Source organism: Pleurodeles waltl, chromosome 3_1 (assembly GCF_031143425.1).
Source record: "Pleurodeles waltl isolate 20211129_DDA chromosome 3_1, aPleWal1.hap1.20221129, whole genome shotgun sequence".
In the NCBI taxonomy this organism is placed as follows: Eukaryota; Metazoa; Chordata; class Amphibia; order Caudata; family Salamandridae; genus Pleurodeles; species Pleurodeles waltl.
Window position 1 is genome coordinate 230,459,842 of NC_090440.1, and position 24,373 is coordinate 230,484,214.

Consider the following 24,373-nt stretch of genomic DNA (forward strand, 5'->3'; position numbering starts at 1 on the left):
ACTAATCAGGCAGACAGCAGCACAGAGCCTGTCGCTGCCTAACAGGCAGCAAAGGGCCCAGCAGACAGGGAATTGCAGGTCGCAGAGGACTCGACTGGAAGCGCTGGCCCTGACAGGCAGCACAGACTTTTAAGGACATCATAGCCGGGTGCCAGCACACAACCTGGCACCGCCTGACAGGCAGGAAGGGCCCAACCAGTGGAACCGCACCTGCCAGGCAATGCCTGCCAAGCAGCAGTTAAAAGGGAAGATGCACATTACTTGGCAGGCAGCACAGGACATAGAGGGTTTCACAGGCAGGTGGTGCAAGGCAGCCTGACACTACCTGGCATTCAGCAAAGGACCTTCCAGTCAGCAGCACTGTGCCTGGCACACTGCCTTAGACCTTACAGAAGTCCCAATCCTTGCAGGCAGAACAGGGCCTGATAACAGAGGGTCACAGACTCTGGCACAATAAACGTCTTCACCAGTGACACAAGGTGCCTCTTGACACAATCTTTTTTGAGTGATACTGAGTTAGTCTGGCTGCCCAGGCCTGTCACTAACCTCTCAACCCTCTCTTAATATGGCCAGGTAAGGTCGAGGCCTCCCACCCATCCCAGAGTTTTCCCTCCCACATGTCCCATAACAACTTTTTAGTCAATAAAACGTAGGTTAGGGGTCCTAAAGCCCTGGCCGTATTTTATTTGTGAAACAGCAAATTAAGATCAATCAGCACTTAAAACATTTATACGCAGTAACCACGTCATATTTACAGCTTAATTTACATGTGTAGATGTCTAGCCTTAACAGAGGTGCTCATAGATCTGATTTCCTATCACCTAAATTCAGTTGGTGCGTATCCACTCAGTGACCGCAGATGAGATCATGACTGGGCCGATGAGTCCCAGGCCCGGATCCACCACACTGGCTGAGTGGCCCTGTGGTTGGTCCCTGCATATGGGAGGGAATCCTCCCTCCCATATCAACCCCCTCTTCCACCCCCCCCCCCCCCCTCAAACGTGGCAACCCTTCTGGGTGCAAACTTTGTGCAGGGGGCCCACCTCAAGGTTGTCCCTGTCCCCGCCAGAAATTGAGTGTCTCCTACGCCCCTGAGCGCTATATAAAAGCCATTACAATACAACATGATACAAGTACAGGCTGGAAGTAGGAAACATTGTTTTCAGGCTGAAATGAACCATTAAAATTGCGAAAAATAAGTGAAAATATGGAGAAAGAGCTCATTCCCTCATTCGATGTCCTATGAGGAAGGGGTGACAGTTGGAAGGTGCTTAGGGACGTTCCCTACTGGTGTTTTTTTTTTTTAAAAGAGGTCCAAAGTAGGTGCCTTCAGTTCAAAATACTCAAAACGGTAACCTACTCAGGATGGCATTGCCACATCGGGTTTGCTGGGTCACTCGGAACAAGAGCCTGCTGTGTGAAATGAGCAGTGTATTCAAAGCCTGGCAGCAGCAGTATTTCCAAGCGCGTAAATCTTTGATACGCCCGACTCCGGATGAGGTGAGTGTTAAGAACAGGACCGGATGCTGCTTCGGGAAAGAGACAGGAAGTGAGAAAGTATGATTGCGCGAGACGTGCTAAGAAAGCCCTTCTCATTCATTAAGAAGCATAAACTCGGTGAACCACAGACCCGGAAACTACAGTGACTCAGTGAAAGTGGCACCGGCTGAGGCTCAAAATGTTTGTGGAAATACCATGTCATTTTGAAAAAAAAGAAAAATAACTTTGCACTATTGTAATTGGGTTTTATGACGCCTACTTCCCCTGCTGAAGAGGTGTTGCGTGGCTTATGAAAATGAAGTCCTGCACAGCACACACAACTCTGACAGACCCCGGGTTTCCTTGCGGTGGTCTCTGTCAGTCTCTACCCCAGACGCGTCCCCAGAGTGGACTGTTTTGGGAGTTTGGAGCTGGGCCTTAGACTGAGGGAACTCACAGAGAGGGACTCAAGGAAACAGCATTTAATTTTATGCGGAGCCAAATAAAGATGGAACAAAGACAAGGGGCCTTGTCCCCTGTACCTGATTCTAGGCAGTGACACTTGAGGAGTCTCTCTTTGAGGCTAGAATTTACCACATATGGGCGAGAGGAAAGGTTGTCAGAGAAAAGGGTGTAAAATGGAGGGCTTCTCTCTCTGAACAGTGGAATCTGAAGTGGGGAAGAATGTTCGACCTCTTACTCCCAGAGGGGGTCCACTAACGTGGCCTACTGAAGCCCGTGATGCAAGGAGCTACCTAAGGTCTTTGGGTACCCAAAATAAGGTCTAACTTAGTACCCATCACTGGCAGGTACAGATGACCCTCCCAGATGTCCACCCTTCGCAATATCGCCAGTCCAAGGACAAAACTTACCGGGTCCATCCAGGTACTGGGAGAGGGAGAAGCGAAGTCTAAGAACTATGGTCTCCGTCCGTAGCACCTTCCAGGCCGTAGAGACTTCCTCCTGTAGAAACAAAAAGTTAGGATTGAGTATCAGAGGAGGAAAGATAGAGGGAGGGAGGCAGATAAAAGAGCGCAACAAGTCACACTTTGTGAAGCAGTACAGTGCCATATTCATTTTTTGGTTTTATGTGATGAGCATCAGCGAAGCTCTCAAGCATCATTGGGTAAAAAATATTTTCAGTTCTCAGACTTTCAGGACTCATAAGAGTGATGGGGAAAGATCTCGTTCAAGATGTGTGTTTCTGACCTTACATCATTGTGATCGTCTGTCCCAGCAAAGGATCTCCCTGGTGCAACACATTTACCATCCACCCTAAATGTATTCTTTTATCTGAAGCACAGGTCTAAACCTTCTATACCCAGATGCATGAACTACCACAGCAAGACTACTTGGAGACGAAAAAGGCCAACCTATTCTTTATAAGATCGTCTATTTTTCTGAAGAAATTTACATCTCTACACTTTTCATTCCATTGCCTTACATTATTTTTTACCTCTGCAATAGGGGTAAACGCTTCCCTTTAACACCATGCACAGATAGGGGAAGAAATGGTGCGAAATACAAATCTAAGTACATATAGCTCACAGGGCACATGGTGAAAGGGGAAGGAAGTGGAGATGTGGTTTAAGGAGGTAACGGGAAAAGTGGAGAGTTCGGGATCTCTCATGAGGGCATATGTTGTGGTGCCTTTCTTAGAGGAAAGTGGGTATAGTTCCAGAGGTCTGAGGTGTAGAAACATAAGGCATGCCTTCATGTTTTCTCCTTTCTTGCCTTTGGAATCTACAATTCCATCAAGTATGTGCAGAGGGATGATGCGGGTAAGGCCAGAGAGGTAATTTTGTTCGGCTACATAGACCGAGATTTTGGTGTGGGTTACTGATCCGATGATGTACAACACATTTAACTTGATGAGAGTTTGCATGTGGAGCCACTCAAAATCTTTGAGAGCGGAAATATTGTGAGGTTGTACTTGCTGTGGTTAGGGATCATTCATATAGATAGCCAAGTAGGGCATGAGAAGGCATTCAAGGCCAGTTGGCAAGGCGTTGCTGCCCCTTGACGTAGGAGGGAACGAGTGATTGTACTATGGATTGCTTCCCTGTTAAAAGTAGGTATGCCTTAATTACAAAGTCAAATATTGTTATCTTAAGGAACAAATCAAATCACTGCCTTCTGTCCAGGTGCTCGATAAACACTGGTCTCACCCATCTAACCCCATTGCTTTATGTTCACCTTTGAAGTGTTGCTCTTTCTGTTTTTTATTTAAATATTTTTATTGTTTTTAAATGTATGACTTACACAGAGAAAAAGGAAAAGCATAATCAAGAACATATCATTAGAGGAGGAGTAACAAGTTGAAGTCGTCGATGGTAAATAGGATGGCAGCGGTGCAGGAATCAAAAGTTCATGGTGAAGAGGGTTCTGGAATCAAAGGGGTTTTGTGTATTGTTCATTGTCAGGATGCGCCTGTTTTCTGTCCATGTTATATGGTTGCGTTGAGAAAGTCACATAGAGGAGTCCAGATCAGTTTCAATGGTGCATGCGTCAGGTCGTTCCCAGCCAGCTTGTTTTGAAGTCTGTGAATATGACCAGCTGCATTCCACAATTGTGAGTAGGAAGGTGCAACTGGGGTTTTCCATGATGCTGGGATTTATGTGTAAGAACGTTGCTATTTTGTTTAATAGGAATACGTTCAACGACCAAGAAATTAATGTTCAGTTTTTCTGTAATACAATCTCTTCTTAAGAACTTGCCAAAAGTATTCCTACCAGAAACCTATGCACCCAATAAACGTAATCACTATGACCCCTCATGTTATGAAATGACTCACATTTTATTTCATGTTGGTCGCATTTGATCGATTCATGTAGGTAGGTCTCAAGAATCTATTAAAAACCTGGTTACTCCCTTTCCAAAACTATTCCTTCATCCTCAGGTTCTGGAAAAGATTAGGCTAATAACTAGTCTCATTTTTTAAGCAAGGACCTGGACAGCTGCGTGCATTTACAACTGGCTGTCTTCTTCTTGCAGAATTATGTTCTGGAATGTAGTACTGAAACAGCAGCACTAAGATCCCTAACAAATTTGGGTGCATACAGGATGGAGACCATCAAGACTGATGCTTCCCTTGGGCCTATCAGCGACCTTGGCCTTGGACAACATTGACCTTCTAGGGTTGGTAGACTTCCTGTTGCCATCTATATGGCTCAAGGGTCGAGAGTTGGCCTGATTTGTCCCTTTGTTTTCCAGCAACTCACAAGTGGTTAAGATGGGCGAGCCCTTCTCTGACTTGGTCCCTGTACCCTATGGAGTCTCCAGGAGGGTTCATTCCTGTCCATTCTTGTCCACATCATATATGACTTCTCTAGGAGTGTTACTGTAACACCAACAATAGCTATAGTTTTGTCATCTTTTGAAGACGTCAAACACTGGGATGTTTTGTAAGCTTTTAGGACTGGATTTCATAACCTTCTCTGAAGTTGAACGCTCAAAAGACTGAGTTATTCCTCTTATATTCGCTCTGGATTTACCCCGCACAGAGGTGGCTTCAGGAGCTGACCTCATTGGCACTACATTCAAGTTGGTCTCTCTAATTATGTCTCTGTGATTTGACTTTGATTCTGTGTTTTCCATGTAGAAATACCACAGTTAACATACACCAATAGCCAATATTTCTACTGAAGAGGATCATTTGATTTAACTCAACCACAGAGTTTTGTGTCGTTGTAAAGTCCATTATTGTATCTAGGATTGATGGAGAAAACAGAGAATGGGTACCTGTCAGAACCCCTTTCAGAGTGCCATGGAGGGGTTACTGGGCCCAAATTGTGGGGGTTAATTCTGATGTCCCATGGCCCGACCCACTATGGATCCTGAGCAAATGGGCCAAGTACCCCTTCTACACTTGCCTCTCAGTAGTAGCTATATTTGAGTGGTCCAAGGCCCCCTCAGGAGGAACTGTGAATAGAGGTTAGTGATCACAACTCATAACTCAAAGAGCAGTGACAATAAATCGATGTCCAGTCAAATAATTGTCTTTATTTTAAAAAGAAGTATTTTATTGCAAACTCCATACATTCAAAGTACTGTTAAATACATGAACAATAAAACATTTCTCTTGAGGTCGAGGCTCTAATGTTCCACTGACAAATCCCTGTCCCACCCTCTCTCTGTAGTGTGGTGGGGGTTATTCCCCATTCACTGGTGGCCACATCAAGGGAATGCTCAGTGGTAGGTCTTAACTCTCAAGAGTCCACTATGACTCTTCGCAAAGTAGTCAAAAGCGCATTGATTGGCAGCACCCTTAGCAGCAAGTCCACTGGGCCTGATAGGCCCGTAACAAGTCTTATCTGCTTCAGCAGCAAGGAAGCTTGCAGTGTCTCAGCGTGTGCCCTGAACATGGGCACTCACCCTGCTCCTGTGCTGGTAGATGAGTCAGCTGCGCGCAGGAGGCACAGCGGCACTCTGCACCCAGTCACTGTCCCCTGAGCTTACCGGGCTGGCTTCAGCAGCAATCAGATTTGCTTCAGTGCTCCTCCTGCATGGTAAGTGTAATGCTCCCCAATGGGGTATGGATTCGAATCCGATGCGCCCAGCAGGGATCACGATGATGTGGTGATGCACTCACAGCATCCTCCTCAGTTCACAGGGGCACTCTGGCAGAGTTCTCTATGCTCGGTGGTGATCCACGGGTCACAGGATTCACAGTTCTTGGGCAATGGCCCGATCCTCAGCATTCCTTGACAGTGGCCGCCCATCTTGGGATACGGGGTTGCCATACTGCTACCGACCAATGTGTCAGCTCTCACCACTCGGTAGTCTGTACCACTAGGGCCCCTCCTAACTTACAGTGTTGCTGCTGTGCTCTGCACTTGCCTCGGCACTTGTACTTCAGCAATACTTTCACAGTGGCCCATACTGACATACAGGGTTGTTACAAAACAGATGCAATGCAGGCTTCACTTACTCTGCATGGTTTTCCGCTCACATCTATCTTCACAGAAGCACTTTCCTGCCATACAGGATTCACCAATTAGAATCTGCACACAGGCAATGACCCGACCAGTGCAGCAGCCATCTTCTCACAACTTGCACAGGGAGTCCACTTGGACCTCGTTCTTTCCAGTGTTCTCCTCTCCCTCACAGGGCACAGTGGTCTTGGCAAGCAGGCTGGCACTGGTGATCCAGGATCCAGAGCAGGTGGTCTTAGTCTCCCTGGATGATGTCCCCTCACCCAGCAGGTAGACAAGCAAGGCATTGGCCCCCCAGTCCTGGTCACAAGCAAAAGTCTTGGAGAGCTTCCCTTCCTCACATAGCCCGTCTGGCTGTTTGAGAGATGACAATTTTTGGGGTCTATATCTCCCCTTCTTATAGTCCATTTCTAGACACCAAATGTAATTTAGGGTCTGGGTCTTTGGAATTTTATGTTGGGGTTCTGCTTCTTTTGAAGAGACTCTGAAGCTGATAGCCCTACAGAACAGGCTATGGGAGTGACCAGAGTTCATATATGGCTGTCATGTGCATCAAAAGGTTAATCTCAGACTCCTAGCCCTACTCTTTATGATTCCCTTATCAGCCCAATCGCCTTCCTGGGATGTGTCCAGGCTCCTTCCTTGTGATCTCTCACTGAATCGAAGAGCACCCTCTGAAGTGTACAGGGGAGGCCCCGCTGTACTCAGTGTGTGTCCCACCTGGCTTAAGGAAAGCAGCAATCCACAAATCTGTCTGGGGTTATCTCTCTACCCCTACTTCATGTTTTCACCAGGCAGGCCTGCCTGGGCTTCCCAAAATGGAACTCAGTGTCCTCCATATAATGTACCATTGCAGGCACATTTATACACTGTACAGTACTGTTACCTCCATGTATTGTGTCACCCACATACATTCAGTACACACATTCACTAAGCGCACATTGCTCAGTACTGTAGCTTTTCGGTATTGTGTAAGGGTATGCTACTTGCAAAGACACACATTGCTATCCCACACATTTACCATGCGGACTGCAGAACACTTCACCCTTCATGTAATGTACTTTTCGCTAGCACAAATACACCCAACACATACTTTCACTGCCCACACACTGCACAGTACTACATCTCTCAAGTAATGTATTTGTTTCGGGTATGCATACACATAGTACACACACTCACCATGCATGCACTGCTCTATCCTTGTGCTGTACCCTTCCCAAGCACACATACATCCAGCACAGGATCACCACTCCTGAACTGCGCAGCACTGTACATCTAACTGATGTAGGCCAAGGGCGAGCTAAGCACACAGCAGCGGTACTTTAAAAAGGTTAAGGAGCTGGTAGGCCTCAGTCCAGTGACACAGGTTAACAAGGACCTGTTCACTTCTTCTGATCACTACACAGTATGCTAACACCACCACGCATGTGCTGCTTAACTCCTGGTGGATGCAGTAGGTTTCCACTACTATGATGGTGGCACTTTGGGCAGCCCTCACGGTCCAAAAAGACTGAAATCTGTTAGACAGGCCTATGTATTGCACACATGGATGTTCCATGTTTGATTATGACGACAAAAAACAACATTGGCATCCAGACAACAATACAGTTGGGCACTCAGGGCAGGGGTACACATCTATAAACATGCAGAGGCCTTTCCCATCCCAATAGTACCAAATAATCTTTGGCACCTTTGAGAGTTGCGCTGCACTCTGCCGCCAGTCTAGGAAAAAGGTCAGAAAGATGCCTCACATCACCCTTATTTTCATTTGAAAGATTTGAATGTAGAGGCCACATTCTTGCAGAAAATGTGATGCATTTTTTTATAAAGACATGTACCTGCAATACTCATCCTATCTGGCACAAAAAGTTGTTCATTTATGATGGATCTTGGGTCTCTCAGAGTTGTTCTATTCTGTGCTTAAAGGTTTTGAAAGTTCGCAAGCAAGAATCATTTACTGCCCTGGAAACCTCATATTGAAATTTGCTTCCTATGGACCTAAGAACTTTACTCAAGTATATCTATTTTAGAGAGAAATTAAAGCATCACGTTTTCTTTATAGTAGGAGTGATTCAGGACTGTCAGTGCTCAGATGTTGAGGTTGATTTATTCATCTTGAGTAGAGTTTAATGCTGTGCATTGGAAATATTCTGATTTGCACGGAGCTCTGCCTCCAGTCAGAGCTTTGTGCCCCACTACAGACGTTTATGCATTCTTGGGCTGCCTGTGGCTTTCTTCAGAAATAGCATTTGGCACAGAATGTACACAGGGGATGTGAGACACACCTCAGAACATTTTCAGTGGGATCCTCTCCCTGCAGGAGTGGAAGAGGCCTGTTGAGCATTTTGAAAATCCTTCTCACTACTGGCACAATCAGACTTCAGACTAACAAGAGTAAACAAATAGAAAGGAAGACAGTGGGCCTTCGCCATCTATGCACACAGGATCTGGAACCATCAGGACCGCCCCAATGCTGCTCCCATTTAGGAGAGAGTTGAAGATTCACTTCTTTAAAGGACATCAAATCACAATATTTTAACAGTCCACAAAGCTCCCTCACCTATTACTCACCTTTTAAGTCTGCCTTTGACCTAGTACAGCTCTCTGCAGCCTTTTGACTAGGTCTGCCCTATTGAAATACCACAGACATACATAGATACATACATATGTACATACATACATATGCCTAGGAGTAGAAAAGCATGACACTAGGCTACCACTTTCAACTCAGGTTTAGACTGCCAGCCTCACGGTTCCTGAGCCAGAAGAGTATTGCGCTTCCGCCAGTGATGATACATTTTGTCTCACTGCTCTGGCATGGTTTCCCTCATGCTCAGGGGAATTAACTGCATGTCAAAATGCCACAGCCCGTGCGTACAATCAGGGGTAACAGGGCATGTAGATAACTCATGTCCATCGGGGCTTTCCCTTAACTCAGAGATTCAACCCACCACAGCCATTATTCTAGGTCCAGTAACTCATAGTGGCTGTAATTGAACTTGAGATAAGGGCCAGAGCTGCTGCGACCGCATGGCCAGGCTCACTTACTGGCCAGCTCGGAAACAGCACAAGAGCAAGAAACAGCCTGACTGCCATTGTGGGATTCTCATTCCTGAAAGAAAAAACATGTCTCACTGTCTCAAAAGAGCATGGGAGTGGGAAGCTTGTCCCAGTACTTTAAAGAGTCAGTCTCTGTAGAGAAGGACAATCCATGCTACTCATTTGAATATTCACCTCTTGTGGTGACTGGGGATCTCCGACAACAGCGGGGCAGAAAAGTAACAGGAGAAACCCTCTTGGCTGTTTATTAACATCCGAACGTGCCTTTCGATTTGAAGTCTCTCCTTAAGAGGCTGCCTGACTGCTACAAGCAGAGGCGGTTTAAGGCATGGGTGAAGTGGGTTCTGGCCCAGGGCCCCAGCCTTTCATGGGTCCCCCTGACAGAACCAGCTCTTGAATAATCTTGACGCAGATTGTTTTAAATAGCCTTTTCATTTAATGTATTTTTAATGTGGTTGATGTGTGAGAGTCAATTCAGACAGTTAACGGAGAAATGCTGTGTTTATGTTTAATGCAACCTCCATAAAAACGTCGCAAATGGGAAATTAGAGGGTGTCACAGAGATTATTTACACTAATATTAGTGAGCTGCTGCTGTCTTACAATATTGTAATCATATCCCTGAATATTAGATGTAAACACATTTAGAATTTGGACGTGCCTGACGGTGCCAGTGACCTGGCCGAAGAGGGTATAGCTGAAACCAGATCACAAATTCAACGTTGTTTCGAACAGGCCCCTCACCCCCCCCTCCTCGCTCCCCCCCCAAAAAAAAACGTTTGGCCCAGGGCCCCCCAAATCCTTAAAATGTCCCTGTCTACAGCTCCATGGCTCTCTGGAGAGCTTTGTATCCATGGTGTTCCACCGCATTCTCACAGTTTCGCGGTAAGAGGGCCACGCCGAGCACAAGGCCTGCTGTGGAGACGGCCTGGAGCATTGGCAGAAGGGGCACGTGCACCTATGTGCGCGTCACCTAGGCTGACACTGAAAATGGTGGGTCTGCGTGCGATTGACGAGCTGCCTCTCCTCAGACAGGGCTCACAGACGCCCCCCGGGGCTGCATTGTATCGGTGCGACGAGGCCGACAGTCTCCCATGCCACTTTGTTTGGAACATGGGGGCTGTTCAGAGGTCACTTAGGTAAACCCTGAGTCATGATGTCACTCAGAGAATAGTGATTGGCGGTCTGCCCTCTCACGGTCTGGCAAGGTCCTGGTTAAACTATATCATTAATCTTGTACTAAAATGTTTATTTAGGAGACGGCAAACTGGAAGATGGCGTGTCCCCAGCACCCCTAAGAAGGGGGTCGTCCCTGTTCACCTCTCTTCTACAGAGTGGAACATCGTGAGCACTTAGGAATTTCGACCGTCCATTCCTCAATAGTGACAGTCTGTGCCGTCTCCTCAGTGACATCTCCCTCAGAATCAATTGACCAGAAGACTGTAACTAAGATGAGTCTACAAAGGGAGTAGAATAAAACAGGTGGAACAGTTCAATGATGCATACATGTTTCATTACTCTCATTAGAAGATACTCAATTACCACGGCAGTGACTCAGGATTGCACTGAAATACAGTAATTACACCTGTATGGGAGGTAAAAGATATAATTTACACCATAGTAATACGACCACTGCAAAAAATACATAATAACCAGGTATTAACTTTCTTGTGACATAGTACTGTGTAAGGATTACTAGGTACTTATCCATTAACTATGCCATAGTAAAGCATATAATGGTCTGGCCCTTCACTTCTGCTATGGCACTGGTTGCATAGTTGCCAGGTAACAAACCATCAGTTACACCATCCTCCTCCATGCAAGTAAAACACCCCATGGTGCTGGATACAAAAATACTAAGTAAAAACATTCTGTTCCGACATGGTGCTAGATGCAGAATTGTCATCTAATAATCGAATGCATTTACAATGGAAATGGATACAGGCATGCTAGTTAATAAACAGCCACGTGTATGATGTTGCAGGATAAGGGACAGCCAGACTATAACCTATGAATAGTAAAGTACCACACAAGCGTTTTCTTCTAGATATTACTCACATCGAGGAAGCTGATGTTGATGTGCAGGTCGATATCGGCATCATCGATGGTGCCATACTCTCTAAGGACAAAAAATGTTGGATTTTAAGGGAGAGACAACTGAGGTTTGGCAAGATAAAAGGCTAGGGTAAAAGTTTACAATGAACAACAAAATTCAGACACACAAATATACAACGTGCACATACTTCAACTACACAATGAAGAGAAAAAACACCCTTAAACACACAAATTATACCCAAATTCTCCCTCATGCCACTCCCTCAGTCTTGTAAAGTAAGTGCTGGATTGTCCCATGTCAATCTGATGCCTTTGTACAGCGGTATTGGATATACCAATGTCATTTGCTAACAATTTGTACAAGGAAACTTATGTAGGCACATATCCCAGATAATTTGTGCCTATTACCCTATCCTGTACCCATGGGGGATCGGGGGGAGCAGAGGGCTTGCCCGGTCTCCCCCCGGGCTATTCGGGCCTAAGTGGTACAGGCCACTTATGAGTTGGCAGATTGGTTGGCAATGCAGTAAGGGGCGGGTTGCAGGTGGGAGGATAAAAGACAGGGGCAGGGTGTGGGCGGCCTCTTTGGCCGTCGTCACACCCAGTAGGCGTGTTTGTCTTCGTGCTGTGGAGTTTTTATAGGCTTGTGGTAGGCGTTTTCTACTTGTTTGGAGGCGTTTTTAGGGTGGAGCGTATAATTAATATTGATCTGTTTTAGCGTAGTGGTGTTTGTTTTTGCTGTTGTTGTGTTAGGATCGAAATTGGTTGCTAAAAGAAATGGAATTGAGTAAAGTGGTGCAGGCCCTTAAAACATTGAGGGATGAGGGTAGGGAAGATTTAATTAAGGATGGGGTCCTGGAGGAAGCGTGGGTGGGCTTAAAAAGGCCGAAGAGGTTGTCTGCGCAAGGTGTTAGCGCTGCTGTGGCAGCTTGCTCCTCGCCGTCGGGAAAGCCTAAAAAGTTTAAAAATAAAAGCGCGGATGGACGCAAAGCTCACCTGTTCGTGTGCAGGAGGTTTTAGAGCCGTTTCCAAGGGCAGCGGAGGTTGTGGTTCCTCGTAGGAGAGGAACGGGTCATCTTCTGAGGAGATCTGGGGTTTCTCTCGCGCGGAGAGTGGCGGCTGGAGGGAGAGGGGTGGGCCGAGTGGGTGCAGTGACTAAAGGAGAGAGGCAGGGGGCGCGGCTTGGGAGCGCGCGTGCTTCAGGCACTCTGCGTGGTGGGCGGGCGTTAAAACAAGCCCAATTGCCGCGCGACAACATGGCTGAACGCGAGGCGGCCATTTTAGAGGAAAAGAGCTTCGGAGGCACACAGAAAATGGCGGCGCCCATGGGGAAGGATATTTCGGCTAAAATTTTACCGGGTAAAGGGCAGTGGGCAGAAGGGCAAGGATTAATGGAGGACAGGGACAGGAAGAGGAGGTTATTGTTATATCGGATGAGGAGCAAGGTGGGAGGGAGAGTTTTGGTTTTGTTGAAAGCGTTATTGCTGTGCCGGAGGTTAATTTTTTGGGTAAAGGAGCTGGTGTAGATGGGTTGAGGGATTCCAATTTTGAAAGGTGTTCGAGTATAAGGAGTTTTGATGGTAATGTTAGCGAGCAGATTGTTTTGCCTATGGGTGAGCAGGTGGATCTGGTGGATCAGGATGGTGTGTTGGTTAAAGGTTTGGTTTGTGGTCAGATAGGTGGGGGTGTGAGTAGGGATAAGGCTAGGGTTTTGTTGGACATTTGGCAGCCAGGTTTTCAAGAGGTTAGCGCTGGGTGTGACACTTCTCGGTTTCTGGGCAGGCCGGGGGATGTGACGGTGCATCAGGATGCCAGGCGGCATGCTGGTGGGCAGAGTTTCCCGGTTAAGGCCAGGGCGCCTTTGGTACACCGGAAAGAAGGGAGGGTAAATTCCGGAGTGGTTTACCCGACGACGAGGGAAGCAGGTGCACGTTGTTCGCTGGGTCACAGTGCGGGCTCAGTTTTGGAGGATGAACAGCCTTCCACCAGCTGGGGCGCTGGTGCAAGGTTTGAAAGGCAAGAAGAAACTCTGCTTGATTACGACGAAGACAATGAAGACCAAGATGCAAGGGTAGCGGTACCGGTGTTGCAGTCAACGGTTCCAGAGGTGGTCCAGGGCGATCGCTCTGGAAATCGTCGCAGGGCTACGGCTGGGAATTTACCTAGAGGTGAGATTGGGATGGGTCGAATTGTTGGTGGTAATTATGGGAGGGACGTATGTGGTTCGGGTGGGGTTGACGCTTCTGTGCAGGTGGATTACATTACTGATAATGGGGCAGGTAAGTCAGAGGTGACGGGGGATGTGCGGAAAGATGATGAGTCAAAGGTCCTGCAGGAGTCAGTAAAGAAAGGGGGCGTAGTAAGTGCGGATGTTTCGGGACAAGGTAAAAAATTGCCGTACATGGGAGTGGCGATGCCATTGGGGGCGCATCTCACTCAGAATTTAAAAGAAAAGATTTGGAAAGGTGAATTTGTGGATGTGTTTAAACTATTGCATAGAGAGGTGCAAGCGAAAGAAGGGTCAAAGGAAGAGGAATGGGAGTTGGCCAGGAGACCTAAAGTTCCTACAAATATTGAAAATTGGACATCAGCTTTTCTGATTTATGCAAGCGTTTATTGTGAGAGGCACGAGGATTTGTGTATTGCTTTGTTTAAATATATGGATGTGGTGCGGCAGGCCCAAATGGATTATGGGGGATTTGGGTGGTTCAGGTACGACGAGGAATTTCGTGCAAGGAAAGCGATGGATCCATCCAAAGCTTGGGGGGAAATAGATAATGAGTTGTGGATGCAGTGGTTAAGGACAGCCAGGTATGCTCCTACTACGCACACTGCAAGTGGTCTGCCAGTGCAATATAAGCCCTTTCAGGGGCGTCCCACCCAATTTGGGGTGGGTTTTGGACAGCGTGGGCAGTTGCAAGGGAATGGGTCTTGCTGGGCATTTAACAGCAGCTTCTGCAATAGGCAGCCCTGTAGATTTCGGCACCATTGCTCCCATTGTGGAGGGAGGCACCCAGCGTTTCAGTGTTTTGGAGGCATGCAGTGGGGATGGCAGGGACAGCAAGGTAGAGGTGGTGACAGGGGCAGAGGCCAGATTCAGCATGTTGTTCGAAAAGGGCCCTACGCCTATTAAGTGTGAGATTATTTCATATTGGCTACGTTTGTATCCTCGAAGGGAAGAAGCGAAGGTGTTGTGGAGTGGTTTCGTTGAGGGTTTCCGTTTATGCTATCAAGGTCCTAGAGTGCGCAGGTGGGCCAATAATTTGAAATCGGCAAGGACTTATCCGGAGGTGGTTCAGGCAAAATTGGACAAGGAATTGGAATTGGGGAGAATCGTAGGCCCCTTTTTGGAATGGCCTTTGGCCAATTTGACGATTTCGCCCCTAGGCGTGGTTCCTAAAATATAGACAGGTGAATTTAGGCTGATACATCATTTGTCTTGGCCAGCGGGGAGTTCGGTCAATGATTTTATCGCTGTTGAGGACATGGTGGTGCACTATGCGTCGGTGGATGAAGCTGTTTCCTTGGTGAAGAGTTGTGGGCAAGGGGCAGAGATGGCAAAAGCGGACATTAAATCAGCGTTTCGGTTATTGCCTGTTCATCCGGAAGATTTTTCTTTGTTGGGGATTCAGTTCGGGGGTGCGATTTAAGTGGATCGCATGCTTCCAATGGGTTGTTCGGTTTCTTGTTCCTTGTTCGAAATGTTCAGCACGTTTTTGCAGTGGTGTTTCCAGTACAAGAGAGGAGACAGGTTGGCGACTCATTACTTAGATGATTTTTTCTTTGTGGGGGCGGCAGGAACAGGTTCATGTGGCAGGGCTTTGTTGGATTTTGAGGCCTTGATGGCTGAATTTGGGGTTCCACTGGCAAAAGAGAAGACGGAGGGCCCTTTGACATGTATTAGCTTTCTTGGCATTGAGTTGGATTCGATGAAGATGGAGGTGAGATTACCTCAGGACAAAGTGAGGCAGTTGATTTTGCTTTTGGAGGACACGGTGAAAAGACATAAGTTGGAGTTGCGGCGAGCTCAGGAATTATTAGGACATTTGAATTTCGCTTGTAAGGTGGTCAGAGTGGGAAGAGCTTTTTGTAGGAGACTTGGTTTTGCTATGAGGGGTGTGACTTTACCGCATCATCATATTAGGGTTAAGGCTCAGGTGAGAGAGGATCTAAAAATGTGGATTTGTTTTTTGCAGGAGTTTAATGGAGTGTCTATGTTGGTGGATGATTCAGATTGGTTTTGGCAAGTGGACTTGTTTTCTGATGCATCCGGAGCCCATGGTTTCGGGCTATTTTGGGATGTACATTGGATGGCAGAGGCTTGGCCAGTCAAATGGAAGGAGTCAAGACATAGCATTGCCTTTTTGGAATTTTTTCCATTAGTGGTGGCGCTGGTGTTGTGGGGCTCTCACTTGGCTAATCGGAATGTGGTGTTTAATGTGGATAATCAGACAGTGGTGACATTGGTGAATTCACAAAAGGCAAAAGATGTTAAGGTATTGAAATTGCTGCGTATTTTCTTGTTGCATTGTTTGAAATTTAATGTTCTGTTCAAGGCTAGGTACATACCTGGAATTAATAATGATATTGCTGACGCCCTATCTCGTTTTCAGTGGCAGAGGTTCCGTGGTCTGGCACCGGGAGCGGATTTGGAGAGGACTCTTGTACCGGGGGAGTTGTGGGCTTTAGGAGATTAAAGATGTTGGAGCTGGTGCAGCGGTCTGTAGCCCCGTCTACAAGGAAGAGTTATGGTCAGGCATGGTTGGAATTCTTGGAAGCAGGAGCGGTGAAAGTGGTTGGGGGAAGTGACGTCGTCATTAGGAGACGTGATATGGCGGTTCGTTTCATTATGCATCTGATCGATAAAGGTTTGTCTGCTGTTACAATTGCAGGTAAGTTGGCGGGGATCTCATTTTACGGTAAGTATTTTTGGGGATATGACCCAGTTGAAGGGGAGATTTGCAGGCGGATATTAGCGGGTTGGGCTAGGTCGGGAGGGGCAAGGTGGGATAGGAGGAGGCCAATCACATCACATTTGTTGCGGGCTATTTTAAGGGTACTGGAGGTTGCTTGTTTTTCAGAATGGGAGGTGGGTTTGCTATCTTTATGCATGGCTTGGCTCTTTTATGGAGCGTTTCATATTTCAGAGTTGTTAGGTTTAAAGGGGAGGGAAGGGTTATTAATTTCCAATGTACAGGTAAGTGGAGGGGAGGTTGTGATTTGGTTGGGTAAAACTAAAGGGGACCAGTTGGGCAGGGGTCAGGAGGTTGTTTTACGGCGTACAGGCTCTCAAGATTGTCCGGTTAGGTGGTGGTTCGCTTTTGCAGGTAAGTTGCCGGAGTCCGCAAGGTTAGTATTTTTACATCAGGATGGTTCTTCTTTATAGGCGTCTCAGGTTTTGGCGGTTTTAAAAATGTGCATGAGGCGTTTGGGTTTGGATCCGAGATGCTATGGGACCCATTCTTTTAGGATTGGCGCTGCAACAGAAGCTAGGAGACTGGGGAGGAGCGATCAAGCAATTCAAAACTTGGGCAGGTGGAGGTCTCAGTGTTTTAAACGTTATATTAGGGTGTATAAGTGATCATTTGGCTGATCTTTCATGGTAAGGGGTCTTTTAAATCTGTTCGCTAGCTTTCTTTTAGCTATCTGCTCTCTTCTTCCTGTTTTTCTGGCTGTTGGTTTCGGGGTTTTCTTTCCTTTGGGTGGGTATATAGGTTGGTGGGTCCGTCATATTTATAACATCTTTTTTGCTTCATAGGTTGTGTTGGGGGTCCGGACGGTGTGTGTACGGTGTGGATCGTCGGGCACTCATTCATTCGCTGGGCGGAGAAGCAGGCTGCTACGAGGCATTTTGGTCGACAATTGGGGTTGGATGGTGTGAGGGTTAAAGTTAATTGGGTGGGGAAGAGTGGGATGAGGTGGGGAGAACTTTTATATGTTCTTTCACAGAGGATCCGGCAAGGAGCTTGCCCTGATATACTGGTTATCCATCTAGGTGAAAATGATTTGGTTTCACTTTCGGGTATTGGTTTACTGAAGGCGATGAAGTTGGATTTGCTACGAATCAAGGAGAAGTGGTCAGAGACACACATTGTCTGGACTGGTTTGGTTCCTCGGAGGTTTTGGAGGGGGGCACATTCTTTTCAGGGTATAGAGAAACAACGGAAGAAAGTGAACAGGGAAATGAGGTCTTTTTGTAGGATCCAAGGTTTTTCTGTTTTGAGTCATGACAATATTATTGGTTCGGAAGTAGGTTTTTTACGTCAGGATGGGGTTCATTTATCCTTTTTGGGAAATGAGATTTATTTATTGGAGTTGCGAATGGTTATTGCTGATCTGTTGGGGGTTAAACTATGGGATAGATAGACGGGGACGGGTGGGGGCAGGAAAACGTCTACCGGGTTTTCCTGTGTGGCGGGGGGTTTCTTGTCAAGAAGCATTTCGGGTGGGGAAGGGGATCGATATAAAGATGAGTGGACAGGGAATTTACACAAGGCAAGGGGAATTTTAGAAGGGATGGGTAATGGGTAGGTCAGGTCAAGGTGGTTGGGATAAGGGGTAGGTTTGAATGGGTTCTTTAGAGGGAGGGGGAAGGGATAGGAGGAAAGTTATGTGTTAGTGAGGTTTGTAGTTTTGTGAGGCTTTATGCCAAGGTGTTTGTTTTGCCAGACCTGTTCTATTAAAGCGGCCTTTTACCCCTTGACAACAAGTTTGTGGTTTGTTCACTTTTTGGGCCCGATGAGGGCTCGGGGGGAGCAGAGGGCTTGCCCGGTCTCCCCCCGGGCTATTCGGGCCTAAGTGGTACAGGCCACTTATGAGCTGGCAGATTGGTTAGCAATGCAGGAAGGGGCGGGTTGCAGGTGGGAGGATAAAAGACAGGGGCAGGGTGTGGGCGGCCTCTTTGGCCGTCGTCACACCCAGTAGGCGTGTTTGTCTTCGTGCCCTCCCGCCCTCCAATGCATTGAATTTTTGTTTATGGTGGGCCTTGGTCTAATGTGTTTTCAGGTTTGGGTTTTTTGTTGGGGGTGGTTATCAGTTTAGTGAATGCGTTGTTGGTTTGAGTTATTATTAAGTTTCAGCTTTGAGAGGGCAGGTCTGGATTTGGTTACTGGTTCATTATTTTCTAGATACGTCAGGGGGGTTTGGGTGGTTTTATTATTTTTGCCGCTGGTAGTCAGGTCTGGCTGCGGGGGATTTCTTGTCAAGAAGCATTTCGGGTGGGGAAGGGGATCGATATAAAGATGAGTGGACAGGGAATTTACACAAGGCAAGGGGAATTTTAGAAGGGATGGGTAATGGGTAGGTCAGGTCAAGGTGGCTGGGATAAGGGGTAGGTTTGAATGGGTTCTTTAGAGGGAGGGGGAGGGGATAGGAGGAAAGGTATGTATTAGTGAGGTTTGTAGTTTTGTGGGGCTTTATGCCAAGGTGTTTGTTTTGCCAGACCTGTTCTATTAAAGCGGCCTTTTACCCCTTGACAACGAGTTTGTGGTTTGTTCACTTTTTGGGCCCGATTCAATGTGTCCTTTAAGACTGAAAGGCAATGCCCTGTCCTTGTACAATGGAAGATGAACAATTCTATATCTTCTCTGTTCTTGCAAAGTGGCCTCTGGATAGCTCTTTTTCATCTTCCTGCCCTGTAACTGGAACTTGATAATTGAACCACTCCTGTTTCCTTATTCAATAGGCCCTGGATAACCTTATGGCATACGGACTACCTTTCACAGTGGGTCACGGAAAGCCTACATCAATTGCCTATGCTCTTCGCCCGCTCACATTAATCAGGAACCTTTCACCTACATTACTTTGAAAGGCAGAGATATCCTAGTAACAGTTCTGATGCTGTCATGGATTGATCTCCATGCCGCTACATGTCCAGGGATCTCTAATGAACATATTGGGCACCTCCAGCTTCTGCTCGATAAGAAATCACACACCACTCTCAAACTGAAACCATGGAACAACCTTCTTTAACTGTCACTCTTTCCTTTCATTGGTCTATTGTTACATTTTGTCGCAAAAAGTCACTATGATGGCAGCCCTCACAATAAAAAATGAATCATCTGTGTGCTGACGACTTAACCGGTAGAATCTTCTTTTCACCATCAGTATCCTCTATCCTCTCTCTTACCCCTTCTCTAGCCACTCCTATCCTTCCAATCTCATTCAGCGACTTCTATCACTGCCCCAACTCTATTAGGCCTGCCATGAAATTTCAGATGCATTCTTGCCAAGTGTAAGTCCACTTAGGAGTGTGGATTCACTGCCATGAAGGTGGAGAAATCCACATTCGCAAATCCCACTTAAGGGAAGGGACACTGGGTGTTGCAAGGTGCAATTTACATAAGACATTTTGGAATGGTCATAAACATACTTTTATGGCCATTCACAAACTCCCCATCATCACCCTTCCACCCTGGAAATGGCCACAGATTTTCCCCTGCAAACGGCTGGAGCAACTTCCCTTCCAGGGAGGCCACAGGATAATTCTTTGCCCCAGGAGAAAAAAAAAAAAAATGTGTATTTGAACAGCGGGTTCTATTTCACCGTGTGCAGACGTCTCCACAATGAAGAACTCCCTACAGAAGGAATAGGAACCCTAGAAATAATAACATGATATTTTCAGCAATACACAGGGAAAACCTGAGTGTTGTGCAGCTTTTAAGCATACATCCGGGCCATGGTAGTGAATCCCAACATCCACATAAAGATGTAAATCTTCAGCTGCAGACTTACTACTTTTTCATGAAGCTGGCCCAAAACATTAAGGTTCATATCCTGTGATACTTTTATTCAAAACCAACAGTGGCTGAATATACTCGTGTTGATATTTGGATCCATGTATATTTATAGCTACATACACTCATGCTGATACTTTTATGAATAGATGAAAACACAGGTCAAAACCCTCATGCCCATCAATGGAACAGGGTACAATGTGGAAACAACACAAGAGTCTGCGGGTCACTAGGATTATTACTGTACTATGTAACCTCAAAAACTGATCAACATCCTGGTTGCTGTACATATATCATATTTGACTGGCCACTCCACTGCAGCTGTGAGCCCCGCGGCGTCTGCACCAATATAAATAACATTACGCTTATGGGGTGACTACATTTAAGGATTCATTATTGGCATTCAGAAATACTTTATTGTGTTCTTTGGTTACATCTTCATAGAGTTACAGGACTGTGACCCAGCTGAACTCTTGATACCTCAATGAACACATAATATGCTGTTTCCCTGTTTCATTACTGTTTTTATGGAAAATTTCTACTACGGCCAGGAATTTCCTGGTGCATCCAATGGATTTTTGTGTGGCACCTTTAAAACACAGTAGAGTAGCATGATTACTTGTTCTGACACCATTTTCATGAAATAATGCCCACATATGTTTTGTGTGCTTCAGCACCGTAGGGTATAGATAGAGCATATGATGTATAGTGTCCTCAGTGGCATAGCCTGCAGCACGTTTGCTTTATATTGTGCTGATTCCATGATCCTACAAACTGAAGTAATATAGAATTCTAAATCTTAAAAATGTTTTTTCTTTACTTACAAAACAGTGTTAAAGTCCAGATGAGAGTGTATCTTTGATGTATAAATAGCTTGCAAATAATTGGAATTTTTATATATTGAAGACTGGAGAAGATCAAGTGAAAGACGTACATCCTTTTTTAATTTCTTTACTAATATTTTGTATTATGACCTGTTTATCAATGTGACTGTAGATAGTCATAGGAGTTGATATTTATTGGTCGATGGTGTAAGTTGTTGCTCAGTTAAAGAGTGAAATGATCCAGCTGCTGTGAACAACTCATTCCTAATTAAGTGAGCTCATACATTCACTTAGTTAACAAAATGTATATTGTTGGAGGCAATCAGTGAAGTTAATCCTAGTACTAACCTTAATCTTTGATGTGATGTGGATGACCTTAAAATAAATATGGTTCAAATGTTTTGAAAATAATTCATCAAAGGTATGTATGACTTTCTGGATAAAAACCAAAGCACCACATAGGGTCAACAGAATCAGCTTAGCTATTGGAACGTTGATTTTTAGTTGATAGCTCATGAGACAGCAGAGCTTCTGTTTGACAAATTTGTGAGTTGTTTTCTACGTACGTTTATTGTCTATTTCCAGCGCAAGGTATGTGTATCGCATCAAGTGGTCAATATGTTTGTTTTCTAGAACCCAATTAATACTTTGTATAGGACATCTAAAGTACACAATTTTTGTTTTTCTGTAGTTTACCTTCAGACTATTCAATTTATTATATTCCGGGAGTCGGTTTAGTTGTCGTTGAAATCTGATCTGTGTGGTGTAAAATATCACCAGATCATCTGAGTAAACTAATGGGTAACACTTGTGTCACCAAATTTAGGAGAGTTGCCATCGATTAGGTTCAAGATCTCTGGCAAGTCTGCAGTGTACATCCTTGCTGTAATGCATTTCCAGTCTTGAACTTTGGGATTAGGCCCCGCCCAGCTGGCAATTTTTATTTAAACCTAAGTTTCTCTATGTAGAAATATCTTATCTTTAAGAGGTGATATTATTAAATGTACTACTTCAGTTACTGCTCTTTTAATATTCGTATCTATTTTATCTGATACTGCTTTTTTTTATATTTAACTTAAAAAACTGGAAATAGCTTTAGAATAGTCGTTGTGAGATTATTGCTGGTTTTAGTTCTTCAGGAACTAATCTTTTATTTAAGTTTTGCAGTTTTGTTACCCTTTGCTTACTTTTGTATTATTGGAATCCTGCTTCCTGAACAGGGGAAAACATGGGTCTTTGTGTCATTCTAGAATCTAGATGTAATGTTTCAAGCTTATCAGGACCAGCTGTCACATTCCCTTCCTTCACAGTCTGAGGTATTAGAGATAATATTTATTGATTCAACACTCACAGCGGTTGGTATTCATATTGGTGGACAGTTCTGGTTTGATATTGGGGTAATTTCTCCAACATAATATTTCTAGATGGGACTTCCAATACCGCTGTACTTTTAGTACTTTTTAAAAACTTTATTTATCATTTTCCACAATTAAGTAAGGAACAAACATTTCATTTCCCCTCGAACAGGGAGATTATAGAGCTATGTGCAACATTGAAAAGAACATTTGATTATCATAGAAATCTATACACAAAAATGAAGAGTGAAAAAGATATGCCACGTGGATTGGTGCATTCATGGAAGTCTAAGGGGGTCATGGTCTGAGAGGGTATTCAGAAGTCTGAACCGTCTCCTTCTAATGTCAAGAGGTAGAATTGTAGGGGTTGCCAGATATCTTTCGGTCTGCAAGTGGGAGGTTGGAGGGATGAGTATAATTCACTCGTGTTATCACAATATACTAAGCCATCAAGCCAGGATTTGACTGTTGGTGGGTGTCTACCACCCCAGTGCAGGGCAATGTCTTGCTTGGCCAATAAAAGTGCAATGGCAGTGAAAGAACAAACACCGTTGGGTATGTGATGGACATAGCCGAATACCGCCAACAAAGGATCAGGAGTAAGAGTTATATCTATCATTTGGAATACACAGGAGAAAATGGAGCGCCAAAAGGATTCGAGATGACTGCATGTCCAGGACATGTGTGCAGAGTCTGCTCCGGGAAGGTTACACTTCGGGCAGGTGGAGGTTTTGTTGGAGGCCAAAGCGGACCAGGGCAGAAGGTGTGATGTACGCTATATGTAAAACTTGAAATTAATGAGTTTATGGCAATGACTGGATGATTTGAGGCAGATTTTTGCACAGCAGGCCGCCCACATCTTGTCCAACAGTGTGTGACCCAAATCTGCCTCCTTGTCACTCTAACTTTAAAATCTCTGGAGGGGAGGCCAGCCATGCATGTGTGATATAACCTAGAGGCCAGTCGCTGCCCGGTGCTATCTGATATTACCAGTGTCAGTGGGGTAAACTTATCCGGGGCTAACAGGTAGGAGGGAACAACAGCCCACAAAGCACTGTGGAGAAGCCGCAGAACAAAACGGTCCATATATATCATGGCAGTGGATCCAGTGTTCGTCAACTGTGTTATAATATTGCAGTCTGGGAACAGGTCACTAAATGTATGCAAATTGTGTAATTTTAGTGTATGCTGCACTAGTTTTTCCTCGGTAATGGGTAACCACGAGTTGTTTGCTAACGGGAGTGATGGGGAATAGAGGCGTTCACCCACCAGAAGGTGCAGAAGTTTTCTCCAGGCTCAGCTGGAGGCAGATAGAGCTTGGATGTCTTTGGAGTCTAGCGGAAGACCCGAAGGAAGGAGCATCGATAGTGGAGTAGGTGCAGAAAGATCTATTTCTGGCTTGGAACATGGGACTATGGGAGACGAGCGTCTGCAATATACCAAGAGTGAGCAAATTGGCATTGTGCTGTTAGAAAATGTAGTTGAAAGTATGGAACACCCAATCAGTCAATCAATCAATGCTTATAAAGCGTGGCTACTCACCCGTGAGGGTCTCAAGGCGCTTGGGGGGGGGACCTCAACCGAAGCCACCAGGTTTCTGGCACTGGGTGCGGTCCAGGCACGGATGGGTGCAGACGGCTTGTATTTGGTAACCTGGGAGGTGGGAGGGCGCGAAAGGTGCTTTGTGGGGGGGAGTGGGTCAGAGGAAGAAGGGAGAAAGGAAAAAGCACTACGGAAAAACGAGGAGTGATAGAAGAAAAAGGCAGAAAATGCAAAAGCAAAAGAGCGACAGAGAGAAGAAAAGAAAAGGCAAATGATAGAAGAGAAAGGCAGAAAGCGGCAGCAGCCAGAGGAGCTGGGGAGGGCAGCAGATATCGACCAGGAGGTCAGTGCAGCTGCCCTCTCACAGCACTGCGGCTGCCATTAAGAAGG

General features: G+C 45.7%; 1 protein-coding gene across 6 annotated transcripts in view; it reads right to left on the minus strand.

Annotated features, from left to right (window-relative positions):
• Positions 1-24,373, minus strand: part of PARP6 (poly(ADP-ribose) polymerase family member 6) — a 216,417-nt gene that overhangs the window by 142,025 nt on the left and 50,019 nt on the right. For all 6 annotated transcript variants that reach the window (XR_011201330.1, XR_011201332.1, XM_069222273.1 and 3 more), the window contains 2 exons: positions 11,531-11,591; positions 2,352-2,442 (listed from right to left, as the gene is read on the minus strand). Coding sequence is in view for 4 of the 6 variants with exons in the window: in XM_069222273.1 (XP_069078374.1) it covers positions 2,352-2,442; positions 11,531-11,591 (152 nt within the window). In the remaining 2 variants the exon portion in view is untranslated. The remainder of the gene's footprint in view (positions 1-2,351; positions 2,443-11,530; positions 11,592-24,373) is intronic.